The sequence below is a fragment of the Salvelinus namaycush genome, chromosome 3 (genome assembly GCF_016432855.1).
Source record: "Salvelinus namaycush isolate Seneca chromosome 3, SaNama_1.0, whole genome shotgun sequence".
Taxonomy (NCBI): domain Eukaryota; kingdom Metazoa; phylum Chordata; class Actinopteri; order Salmoniformes; family Salmonidae; genus Salvelinus; species Salvelinus namaycush.
In genome coordinates this window covers 63,905,621-63,917,680 of record NC_052309.1, presented here as the reverse complement: position 1 = coordinate 63,917,680, position 12,060 = coordinate 63,905,621, and the positions used below count along the sequence as shown (strand labels likewise).

At 41.5% G+C, this 12,060-nt stretch overlaps 1 protein-coding gene across 1 annotated transcript in view; it reads left to right on the top strand.

The window, feature by feature from the left end:
* The window catches only part of LOC120044497 (globoside alpha-1,3-N-acetylgalactosaminyltransferase 1-like), a 33,621-nt gene extending 29,321 nt beyond the window's left edge, over nt 1-4,300 (top strand). The window contains exons 2-4 of the mRNA XM_038989152.1: nt 201-239; nt 2,448-2,582; nt 3,157-4,300. Coding sequence (XP_038845080.1) covers nt 201-239; nt 2,448-2,582; nt 3,157-3,847 — 865 coding nt within the window. The 3' untranslated portion in view covers nt 3,848-4,300. The remainder of the gene's footprint in view (nt 1-200; nt 240-2,447; nt 2,583-3,156) is intronic.
* Nucleotides 4,301-12,060: the final 7,760 nt, after the last annotated feature.

Here is a 12,060-nt window from a genome sequence, read left to right as displayed (position 1 = left end):
ACTATGCAGTGTTGCCATTTTGCCAAGCTAATTACGTCCTTACGTGGTGTACTTGTGTAAGGGTATACATTTCGTTTAAAACAAAAGTTGAAAATCTGATGTCTAAGAAAGGCTGCCCCGGCAACACATTTTGTTCGTGTAAAAAGACCATTAATGTTTTCATGATAGACTTGAACTGATTCTCTCCTGCTTCCCCAAAGGTATGTCTACTTCAGCTTCTTCTCTGAAAGACTCAACAGGTAAGATCAAGTTCTGTTAATCTATTACAGCCCAATGTCGCTATAGTGTGAAATGAAAGTCACAGTATTGTCTGATTCCTACTAACAGGGTTTGGTTTGAGGCTTGGATTGTATTAAGGGGAACGTTATTTTATGGTTTTATGGATTCCAACAGAGAAATGACAATTGATGAGGACCAGAAGGGCAGCAGGTTAGTTGAGAAACTGAGAATTTCCCCCCACAAGTCATGGTACTTTTTACTTTTAAAAGGTAATATGGTAGTTTTAAAGTTATGATGTTAGGATTATAGTAGTTTTGTTCTGTCACAAGATAATCCATAAAATTGTGGTAAACAGCACCACACCCGGGCAGAAAACGGAATGTTATATTCTTAGCCAGGCCCATCTTTTCAAAGAAAACACAATTTAATTATCTCTATTTGAGCAAAATAATTAGTTTTGTTGTGATCACAAGAAAATCCTAACAATTCGGGTAAAGAGCGCCACAGTCAGGCAGAAAAATCTGAATGTTCTATCATAGTAGTTTCCCTGACAGATTTGGCTGCCAGGGCATTTTTCCATGACTGGAAACATTAAAATTATATATTTTTATATCACCCAAATAATCAAAATGATAAGCTACTTTGTCATTTACATACTGAGATCAATAAAGCGAATTAAACATTAACTTAAATGCAACCAATAGCATAGGCCAATAAAGATAGTGGATTCACAGAACTTAGGCCTATAATATGAGGAGGAAATAAGAGTCCACCAACTTTCCAGTGGCAATCACCAATTCAAACAGATTTGAACCGTAATGATATTTTGAAATGTTGCCCAAATACCTTCTAGCTGCTGCCCGCTGTTCATTGACAGCCACAACTCAACAATCAGCTGTTTTGTATTTTCCGCATTGGCTGCTACTTAGAAATACTATAACAGTAAATTAATAGATTACATTCACTGATATAAACCTGTCTCTGTCACACCCTGATCTGTTTCACCTGTCCTTGTGATTGTCTCCACCCCCTCCAGGTGTCACTTATTTTCCCTGGTGTATTTATTCCTGTGTTTCATGTCTCTCTGTGCCAGTTTGTCTTGTATGTTTTTCAAGTCAACCAGCGTGTTTTGCCATACTCCTGCTTCTATTCTCTTTTTGCTAGTCCTCACGGTTTTGACCCTTGAGTGTTTTCTGGACTCTGTACCCTCCTGCCTGACCATTCTGCCTGCCACTCTACCTCCTGGACTCTGAACTGGTTTTGACCTTTTGCCTGTCCATGACCATTCTCTTGCCAACCTCTTTTGGATTGTTTAATAAATATCAAAGACTCAAACCATCTGCCTCCCGTGTCTACATCTGGATCTCGCCTTGTGCCCTTATAGTCTTCAAAATAATTCCATAGTTTTCACAGACCCACCATGGACCAAGTAAATCTGTGTAGAAAGGCGTCCTGTGGTCTGATTTATCAATGAACTCAGACAAAATTCAAAGAAGTCAAAGATGAAATTAACTGCAATACACTGGTCTCAAATATATTAGCATAACTAGGCTACACAGAACCACGGCGGAGCCATTGTAAAATTATAGGCTTTTTCTCGTATTAAAACCAGTGGTGTAAAGTACTTAAGTAAAAATACTTTAAAGTACTACTTGTTTTTTGGGATATCTGTACTTGACTATATATATTTTTGACTACTTTTACTTCAATACACTCCTAAAGAAAATAATGTACTTTTTACTCCATACATTTCCCCTGACATCTATATATAGATATATAGTATTCGTACAAATTTGTATGCTTAACAGGCCAGGAAAATTGTCAAATTCATGCACTTAACAAGAGAACATCCCTGGTCATCCCCACTGCCTTTGGTCTGGAGGACTCACTAAACACCTGCTCATCGAATGTCACTTCAATATCTTGGGCATTAAAGTCATATTAGCTGACGTACTGTAAGTGTCTGACACATCAGTGTGGGGAGCTTTGATATATTAGGAGGCCACAACTGACATTAGTGTCTGATACATCAGTGTGGGGAGCTTTGATATATTAGGAGGCCACAACTGACATTAGTGTCTGATACATCAGTGTGGGGATGTGTAGCCTAATACACCACAGCTTGTTTCAAGGTTCTTTAATTGCCAGTACCATAGAAGTATTGAGATCATAACATGGCTCTGGTCAGTACAACACAGTCAGGCAAGATCTTTGTTCTGTTTCTCTAGACGTACTGATGTGGTGTCAGTGACCCCGTGGTTGGCACCCATCGTCTGGGAAGGCACCTTTGACCCTGTGCTAATCGACAAGATCTACAAGCCCATGAACCTCACCATAGCAACCACTGTGTTTGCCGTTGGAAAGTGAGTACAACTTTTGACAAATATTCAAAAGGGAAGTTGAACTATCAATACTTTTTCAACAATGCAACTATAAGGACATAAGTACCTGATGTAACATGGCAGGTAATAAAATGTTATGACGCTGTCAGGATTCATGCCTTGGAACACGTAAATAATTGTTCTACTTCATGTAATTATCTAGATGGTATACTGGTCAGAAAGTGGTATATTATCCTATGAGAATGATGATGCAGTTAAGGGGATACCTAGTCAATTGCACAACTGAATGCATTCAACCAAAATGTCTTAGACATTTAACCCAACATCTCTGATTCAGAGAGGTGCGGGGGAGCAATTGATGTTGGGGGTTAACTGCTTTGCTCAAGGACAGAACAGCAGATGTTTCCACCTTGGCTTGGTTCAGGGATTTGAACCAGTGACCTTTAGGTTACTGGCCCAACAATCCTAACCTCTAGGCTACCCCATCAGTTAGAGGTGTGCTGACATCAAATCTCAGTTGCGACCTACTGCTGTTGTGTCCTTAAGCAAGGCACTTATTAATCCTTATGATATGTATGCCTTTAAATACTGACAGATACGTCAGATTTCTCCAAGATTTTCTGGAGACAGCAGAGAAGCACTTCATGGTCGGCTTCCACGTACGCTACTATGTTTTCACTGATCGTCCCCACGATGTTCCTTCAGTGAACCTGTCTCAGGGGAGACATTTGAGTGTGATCCAGGTCCCGGGTTCAAACCGCTGGCAGGAGATATCAGCCCGGAGGATGGAGTTCATCCAGACCACCATCGAACGTCAGATCAGAAGGGAGGCCAATTACATCTTCTGTCTCGACGTAGACAGCAAGTTCCACGCTCGCTGGGGGTCCGAGTCTCTTGGAAGGCTGGTTGCTGTGATACACCCAGGCTACTACGAGCAGTCGCGTGACCGCTTCCCGTACGAACGGCGTCTAGCCTCGACTGCCTACATCCCCATGGATGAGGGAGACTACTACTATGGCGGGGCTATAATCGGAGGGTTCGTGGAGGATGTGTACACACTAACAAAGGTATGTCGGACCCGGTTTGAGGAGGATGCGGGGAATTCCATCGAGGCAGCCTGGCAGGAGGAGAGCCACCTCAACAGGTACCTGCTCGACAATAAGCCCAGCAAGGTGTTGTCTCCAGAGTACCTGTGGCAGGACATCAAGGCAAAAACCAAACAGGTCAAAGTCATTCGCTTTTCAGCAGTCATTAAAAACAATGCTGAAGTTCGTCCCAATGTATAAAAATAGGTGGTGGCTATTAGACCGGCAGAAGAAAAACTCAATTTAGTCGTAGCGGTAAAATTAATTGAGTTTAGGTTTAGGAACGAGGGTTAAGTTTAAATGTAGGTATAGTTTGACTGAGGTTAATGTTTGGGTTAAGGTTAGGGAAAGGCAAAATAATAATAATTTGGGGGTGCTTATATTTGTCACCTGTGGGTGTTTCTTGTACAAATGTGTAATGGAAATGTATTTCTTGCATATCACAACTCCTGAGAGTGGGGTCACGGGCCAGGGTCACCATTGTTCGTTTTAACTTATAAGAACATGTTTTTTCATTTTATAGCTTTATTTCATTCTGTAGCCTAACTATTTTGCATGTTGATTACTGTGAAGAGGGAACGAATAAATAAATAAATAAATATGTAAAAAATGTAACACAATAGTATTATTATATGTTATTTTCTTGAAATAAATGTTTTACCACTTTCCATAATGTTTGTGTTGTGTCACTACTTCTTATTTAACCAATGTCCAAAGTGATGTTTTGATTTAGAGCTTTACACTAGTGGGATTCACACTAAAATGTTAAATAGTGCTTCCCTCTGGTGGACGGTTAGGGTACATGAAATACTGGGAAATATATTCCATAGCCTAACTAAAAACAACAACTTTAGTGAACTAATCATCTGGCAACCACAACATGGTGTCAGCAGAACGGTAATGCCAGAGAACACATACTTGGACTAGCTGAGGAGCAACACCAGACTGGAGGAGGAGGAGATTGTATCTGCAATGTAGGACAGGCACCTCTGGGGGACTCATTTATCAACCCAAGACATCCAAATCCATATGGTAAGGACTGTGTATATATTTTTTTAATAATTGAAGAAGAAAGGATGAGCTTTATAAAAATTGCACTCATGAATAAAAAGTTATTGGAATGATTCATAATAGACAGATGTAGTGTGACATGAGTCACACTTATCAGAACAGGTTCCTTTTTAAAAGTCAATATGGGGGGGGATCACGTGACCCCTGAACGAGATGGCCGCATGAACTAGGGGCTCCGCACAGGTAGTTTCCAATTCCTAATCTTACCTCCACTTCAAGTTTAAACTCATTTAGCTTTAGTCAAAAAGTCATGGCGGCTACAAAAGGCGACACTACAGGTGACATTTTTACCCGGACTCGAGCACTAGCGACGGAAAAAGCCTTGAAGAAGCAGCTAGCTTCAGAAAAAGCTAGCGCCATTAGCCAGGAGCAAGAGGACCCGTTCCCCCCCGAGGCCCAACGAATGCCAACCTCGCACTCTGTCGAAGACATCTTTTCTGAGCTGAGATCCCAACGTACAGAACTCAACACTAAACTAGATGCCATTAACGCTCAGCTCAATGCGATAGGGGGCAAGGTGACAATCCTGGAAAATGCTTTGCCTGACATAAACAACAAGATAACCATAAACGCGGGGCGCCTGGACGAGGCAGAGTGGCGAATCCTATCCACGGAAAACTTATTGACAGACGCCATGGAAACAATAGCATATGCTAAAAAAAATAAATAGAGCAGCTGGAAGAGAAAACAGAGGACCTGGAAAACAGGGGGCGAAGGAATAATTGTGTTCTATTAAATCTGGGCGAAAAAGAAGAGGGAAACATGCCACTGATCCGCTACCTGCAAGACAAACTTCCCGAGTGGCTCCACCTGTCCACCGACAGGCCCATAGAACTCGAGAGAGCTCACCGAGCACTGAGGCCCCCACCAGCAGTCAGACAACCACCGCGCCCAATCACCATACGTTTCCTGAGATTCACCGACAAGGAACAAGTCCTACAGGCGGCGAAAACCAACACCATTACAGTGGGAAACGCCAAACTCACCTTACTCCAGGACCTGTCAGCTGGAATACGCAGAAAGCGCCGAGAGTTTGACGAGGTGAAGAAATGCTCCATTGACCGAGGCATCTTTAGGGGATTCAAATACTCAAACGAGCTCAGGATTCTTCACCAAGGAGCCCTGCGACACTTCAAAACTCCCGAAGAGGCAAAACGTTTTTTGAAAGACAACCCCGGTCAATGAGAAATGGACCAATGACTAAATGCGATTACTGTTATTACTAAAGGAGGTAAGACAACATATAGCCGATATCCAAAGACCCACCCGCCCTGCTAAATGTCATTATAGCCGTCTAATCTATATTTATGTTCCTTTAGCTGAGAGGGATAGGCCCCATATTATAACCTAGGCCTACTATATGTAGGCTGGGCTATTGATTTTATTTTCTCCCTTTTTTAATGTGGTCTGGACGGGGGCTACGTTGTCATTTACTCAATGCGGGGCGGAGAGGATGAGGCATTTCTTTGGTGGGGAGGGGGAGACGTTGTGCGTTGCTAACTGTTCCCGTTTTTTGTTTGTTTGTTGGAACACAGAATTGTGACTGAGCGGGGAGGTAATAGATCCAACGGGATATGTCGAGTTGTTTGGGAACTCGGCTGGGGTGTTCAGAGATTGTTATTTTATGTAAACCATTTATTTTCCTTTTATGTGAACGCAGCTGTAACTACTATCCACCTTTACCCAGAGATGACTTGCACTAAAGTTCGATTACTGTTGGATGACGATGACTAGTACCTTAAATCTATTGACATGGAACTGCCATGGTCTAGGTCATGCAATAAAACGGAAAAAGATACTATGTGCTCTAAAAAAGGAAAAAGCAGACATCGCGCTATTGCAAGAGACACACCTCTGTGATGCTGAACATGCCAAACTCCGCAGAGCATGGGTGGGACAGGTGTATTTCTCATCTTTCAAATCCAACAGCAGAGGTACAGCCATACTTATCCATAAGAATGTTCCATTCATAATTGACAAAAACATATCTGATCCGGAGGGGAGATTTATTTTGATAACTGGGTCACTGTATGGGCAACCAATTACTATCTTAAACATATACGCCCCTAACACAGATACTCCTGCTTTTATGTCGAAAATGATAACCCTGTTCAATGAGCATTGTGTTTCCTTTGGAGTGTTGGCCGGAGATTTTAATTGTACCCTGAACCCAACCCTAGACAAATCATTTAAAGTCCCCACCACAAATCCTAGATCTGCAAAGATGTTGAACTCTCTTACTAAAGAGATGGGACTGATAGATATCTGGAGAGAGACTAATAGCTCATCTATGGACTATCCATACTACTCTAATGTCCATAACACCTACTCCCGTATAGATTACATTTTTATCTCAAAGAGTTTCATAAATTCAGCCACGTGTACAATCGGACCCATGGCGCTTTCGGATCACGCCTTTGTCCACCTCCGCTTTGACCTCTGCAAAAACATCCCGAGGTCAAAGAGCTGGAAATTCAACACCTCCATGCTATCAAACGAAGCATTCCATACATTGGTAACTACATGGATAGACAACTACACACAAGACAACAAAGATTCTCCTGTTTCTCCGGGCCACAATGTGGGACGCTGCTAAAGCCACACTAAGAGGTCATCTAATTGCATATGCTTCCTCTAAGAAAAAAGCAATGGAAGCACACAGGCTAGATCTGGAGAGGGAGCTGGAACGCTGTGAAAAAGTACATAAACAATCCCCAGACAGCACCTCCTGGAGTCAACTTAAAGCAGCCAAAGCCAAACTGAATTTGGACTATACTCGGGAGATTAAAAAAAAAGTTTTCTTTACTAAACAGAAATTCCATGAGTATAGCAATAGGCCTAGTAGATTGCTTGCTTATCAATTAAAAAAAGAGCAGTCAGAGCGTACAATTATGGCTATCCGAACAGCAGAGGACGAGGTCACATATGACCCAAAAAAGATCAATTTAACTTTTCATGATTTTTACTGCAAACTATATACCTCTGAGAGAAAACACACGGAGGCAGAACTCCACTCCTTCCTAGAGGGAATCTCGCTACCTAAACTATCAGAGACCGACCAAGAAGATCTCAACTCCCCCTTCACTCCTGAGGAGATCCTGGAGGCAATTACCTCCATGCCACCTAACAAGTCCCCAGGCCCAGATGGATTCCCCAGAGAGTTCTACAAAGCTTTTTGGCCCCAGCTTAGCCCTATTTTCATGCCAATGCTGGAGGATTTTTGCAAAAATGGAGTTCTCCCAGACTCAATGCACACAGCTCGCATTACAGTGTTGCTCAAAAAAGACAAGGACCCCTATCCTGCTCCTCCTTCCGTCCCATAAGCTTGTTGGATTTCGACTACAAAATAATTACCAAATTGCTCGCCAAAAGACTAAACACTCTTCTTCCCAAAATAATAAAAGCGGACCAAACTGGATTTATTAGAGACAGATACTCTTCTGATAACATTCGCCGTCTTTTTGATATTATTGATCAAGTAAACGCACAGAAGACCCCTGTCCTGCTGGCTTCACTGGATGCTGAGAAGGCGTTCGACAGGATGGAGTGGAGCTTTCTGTTCTCAGTCTTAGAAAAGTTCAATATGGGCCCAAACTTTATTCAATGGATCAAATCACTATCCTCTCATCCAAATGCCATGGTGACTACTAACGGACTGAACTCTGACAGATTCCCTTTGGGACGGGGCACAAGACAAGGGTGCTCGCTGTCCCCCCTGCTCTACTTGTTGGGGGCGGAGCCTCTGGCAGAGTTGATAAGGAGCAATCCAAGTATTATAGGTGTTCCTGCAGGCGGCCTGCAGCACAAGATTTCGCTTTACGCGGATGATGTCTTGCTCTACATATCCAACCCTGAGAAATCCCTTCCTCCCATTTTAGACACAATTGCTCAGTATGGCACGTTTTCAGGTTATAAGATTAATTTTAACAAATCCACTGTCTGCCCTCTCAATATTACACTCACCAGTTCTATGAAGACACTATGCCCATTCCAATGGAAGACACAGGGGTTTCAATACCTTGGGATATTCATAACACCAGATCTGAATAGGCTTTTCAAGGAGAATTATCTTCCACTCCTGGATCGAATCAAGAACAACCTCCAAACCTGGATCTCCCTCCCAATTAGCTTAGTAGGAAGAATTAATGTAATCCGTATGAACATCCTCCCTAGACTGAACTATTTATTTCAGATGCTCCCATGCTATCTCCCAGCTTCCTTTTTCAAAACAATTAACCAAAGCATCACCAAATGTATATGGGGCAATAAAAAACCTAGGATCAAGCTCTCCACTCTATCGATAACCTGAATCTAAGGGTGGTCTTGCCCTTCCCTCCCTTCAATTGTACTACTGGTCTGCCCAAATCCGCAACATGCTAACATGGATCACAAACAGACAAGAGTCAACGTGGATCCAGATAGAAGCCCAATCCTGTGGTTCATTGCCACTAAGCTCAACTATATTCATTAATAACTTTAGTGAAGTGGGCAACATAGCCAAAACATTTGTGATTTACAGCACCCTACTAGAGTGGAGGGACTGTAAGAAATACCTGGGCATCTCCTCCCAAATATGTTCTCACTCGCCTGTAGTAGGCAACCCAGACTTGCCAAAAGCCCTGAGGGATGCCAACTTTAATCTTTGGCATACTCTAGGAATCAGGACCTTTTCAGACCTATTTCATCAGAAAACCACCACACTGAAATCCTTTCAAGAGCTCTGCAGTGAATTCAATGTGCTAAGATCCCATTTTTTAAAATATCTTCAAATTAGACATGTCATCTCCTCATTTACTTCCAAGAGGAGGTTTAGAACTCAGTTGAATGAAGTTGAAACCCTTCTTGTCACAGCACAATCCATTAAAGGCAAAATATCTTATATCTATAGACTCCTTTCTGAGAAAGGAGGCTCCTCCTTTACTCCTTTGAAAATAATCTGGGAAAAGGACCTTGGTCTGACTATCAGTGATGAGTTATGGGCGGAGGTTTGCGACAGGGTATACTGCTCCTCTACTAATGTAAAAATGAAAGAATCTAATTACAAATTTTTGTACAAATTTTATTACACTCCCTTGAGACTCCATACAATGAAAACAGACATTTCTCCTAACTGTAAAAGATGTACCTCTGAAAGTGGAACCTATATGCATGTATTTTGGAGCTGTAGAGAGATTGCCAGATTTTGGCAATCTATACATACTGCTGCACAGAAAATACTAGATGTACAGTTTGATATGACCCCGTGTCTCTATCTTCTTAATGCCCAGCAGGACTTTGTTCTTGATCCTGACAGAGAAAATTTGCTCATGACCATTACATACTTTGCTAAGAAATGTATTCTTCTATTGTGGGCCTCTAATACTTATCCTACATTTAAAATGTGAATTGACCAGATTGTTGACTTTCTCCCTCTTGAAAAGCTCACTTATGACCTCCACAAGAGACAGCCCAAGTTTGATAGACTCTGGTCACTACTCAACTATATTTCAAATTGGACAGAGTGAATGGGGGGATCAGGGAGATGAGCAGATGCGTGTTGTGTAAGGTGCTGTAAAATCGAAAAACTAATTATTGGCTCGTCATCTCAGCTAAGGCTGGAAATAGCTAATAAGAACCTTGATAGTGCTGCTGCAAGTTCTATATTTTAAATGTTGTTATAATTATTATTTGTGTGTGTGTATGTGTGTATATATATATATATGTATGTATGTGTATGTATATGTATATATATATATATATATATATATATATATATATATATATATATATATATATATATATAAAACCATTTTTTATTATTATAATCTTTTTTTTTTTTTTTTTTTAAGTCTGTCACATCTGTGAATGTGGAATGTGTTTGGTTGGTTGATTGAAAACTTAATAAAACTTTAAACTTTAAAAAAGTCAATATGGAGGATGCACTTCATTGTGTAAAAACATCCTGCCAATGTCAGAGCAAAAAGGAAAATCGTTCATGACAATGAGCCCATAGAAAAGTGGATGGGGGAAGTGTTTTCAGAATAGCCTGCACAATCACATTGTATTGGGTTACATGTACTGCCCTGAAAGCAAACAGAATTGAAACCAGGTGTATATCTACCATTGTCACACCCTGATCTGTTTCACCTGTCTTTGTGCTTGTCTCCACCCCCACCCGGTGTCTCCCATCTTCCCCCATTAGCCCCTGTGTATTTATACCTGTGTTTTCTGTTTGTCTGTTGCTAGTTCGTCTTGTCTTGCCAAGTCCTGCCAGCGTGTTTTCCCGGTTTCCAGTCGCTCTAGTTTCTAGTCCTCCTGGTTGTGACCATTCTGCCTACCCTGAGCCTGCCTGCCGTCCTGTACCTGTCGGAATCTGATCTGGTTTACGAACCTCTGCCTGTCCTCGACCTGCCCTTGGCCTGTTCCCCGTGTTATAATAAATTATCTAACTGAACCATCCACCTCCTGTGTCTGCATCTGGGTCATATCCTGAGTCGTGATAGCCATATTTGACCAAAAGCAGACAGCATTGTACTTTTAACCAGGTGAATGAGGAGAGATGACGTAGGCAACCGAAGAGTTCATTATTCCATATTGCTTATATAGGCTTGTACTAATAATGTTGAGTGAGCTAGCCTAGCATGCAGGAATTTCACGGCACCTTTCACACATGCTGTAAACTGTGTACAACACATACAATGTAATTGCATTTAATCTCCCAATTGAAGGTAAGAGAGGGTTGTGTCTGGACACAACCATTGCCTTCATATACAGTATCATCCACAACAGTCCTGAAGAGCAGGTGAAGGAAGGGCTCAAATTTTGGGAATGGCATCAATGTGGGTATCGATTTGGGTTCACTCACAAGTTCTTCCAATGAAAACAAAGAAAAACACAAGACAAATCATTTTTTTAAAGGCAATATGGGAGATGCACTTCATTGTGTAAAAACATCCTGCCAATGTCAGGGCAAAAGGGTAAATCCTTCATGACAATGAGCCCATAGAAAAGTGGATGGGGGAAGTGTTTTCAGAATAGCCTGCACAATCACATGTATTGGGTTACATGTACTGCCCTGAAAGCAAACAGAACTGAAACCAGGTGTGTATCTGCCATATCTGATCAAAAGCAGACAGTATTGTACTTTTAACCAGGTGAATGAGGAGAGATGACCTAGGCAACCGAAGAGCTCATCATCACATATTACTTATACATGCAATAAGCATGGAATAATAATGTTGAGGGAGCTAGCCTAGCAAGCAATAATTTTACTGCACCTTTTATACATGCTGTAAACTGTGTACAACAAATACAATTGGATTTAATGTAATCTACCAATGTATTCAACCTAATTTTAAAGCACA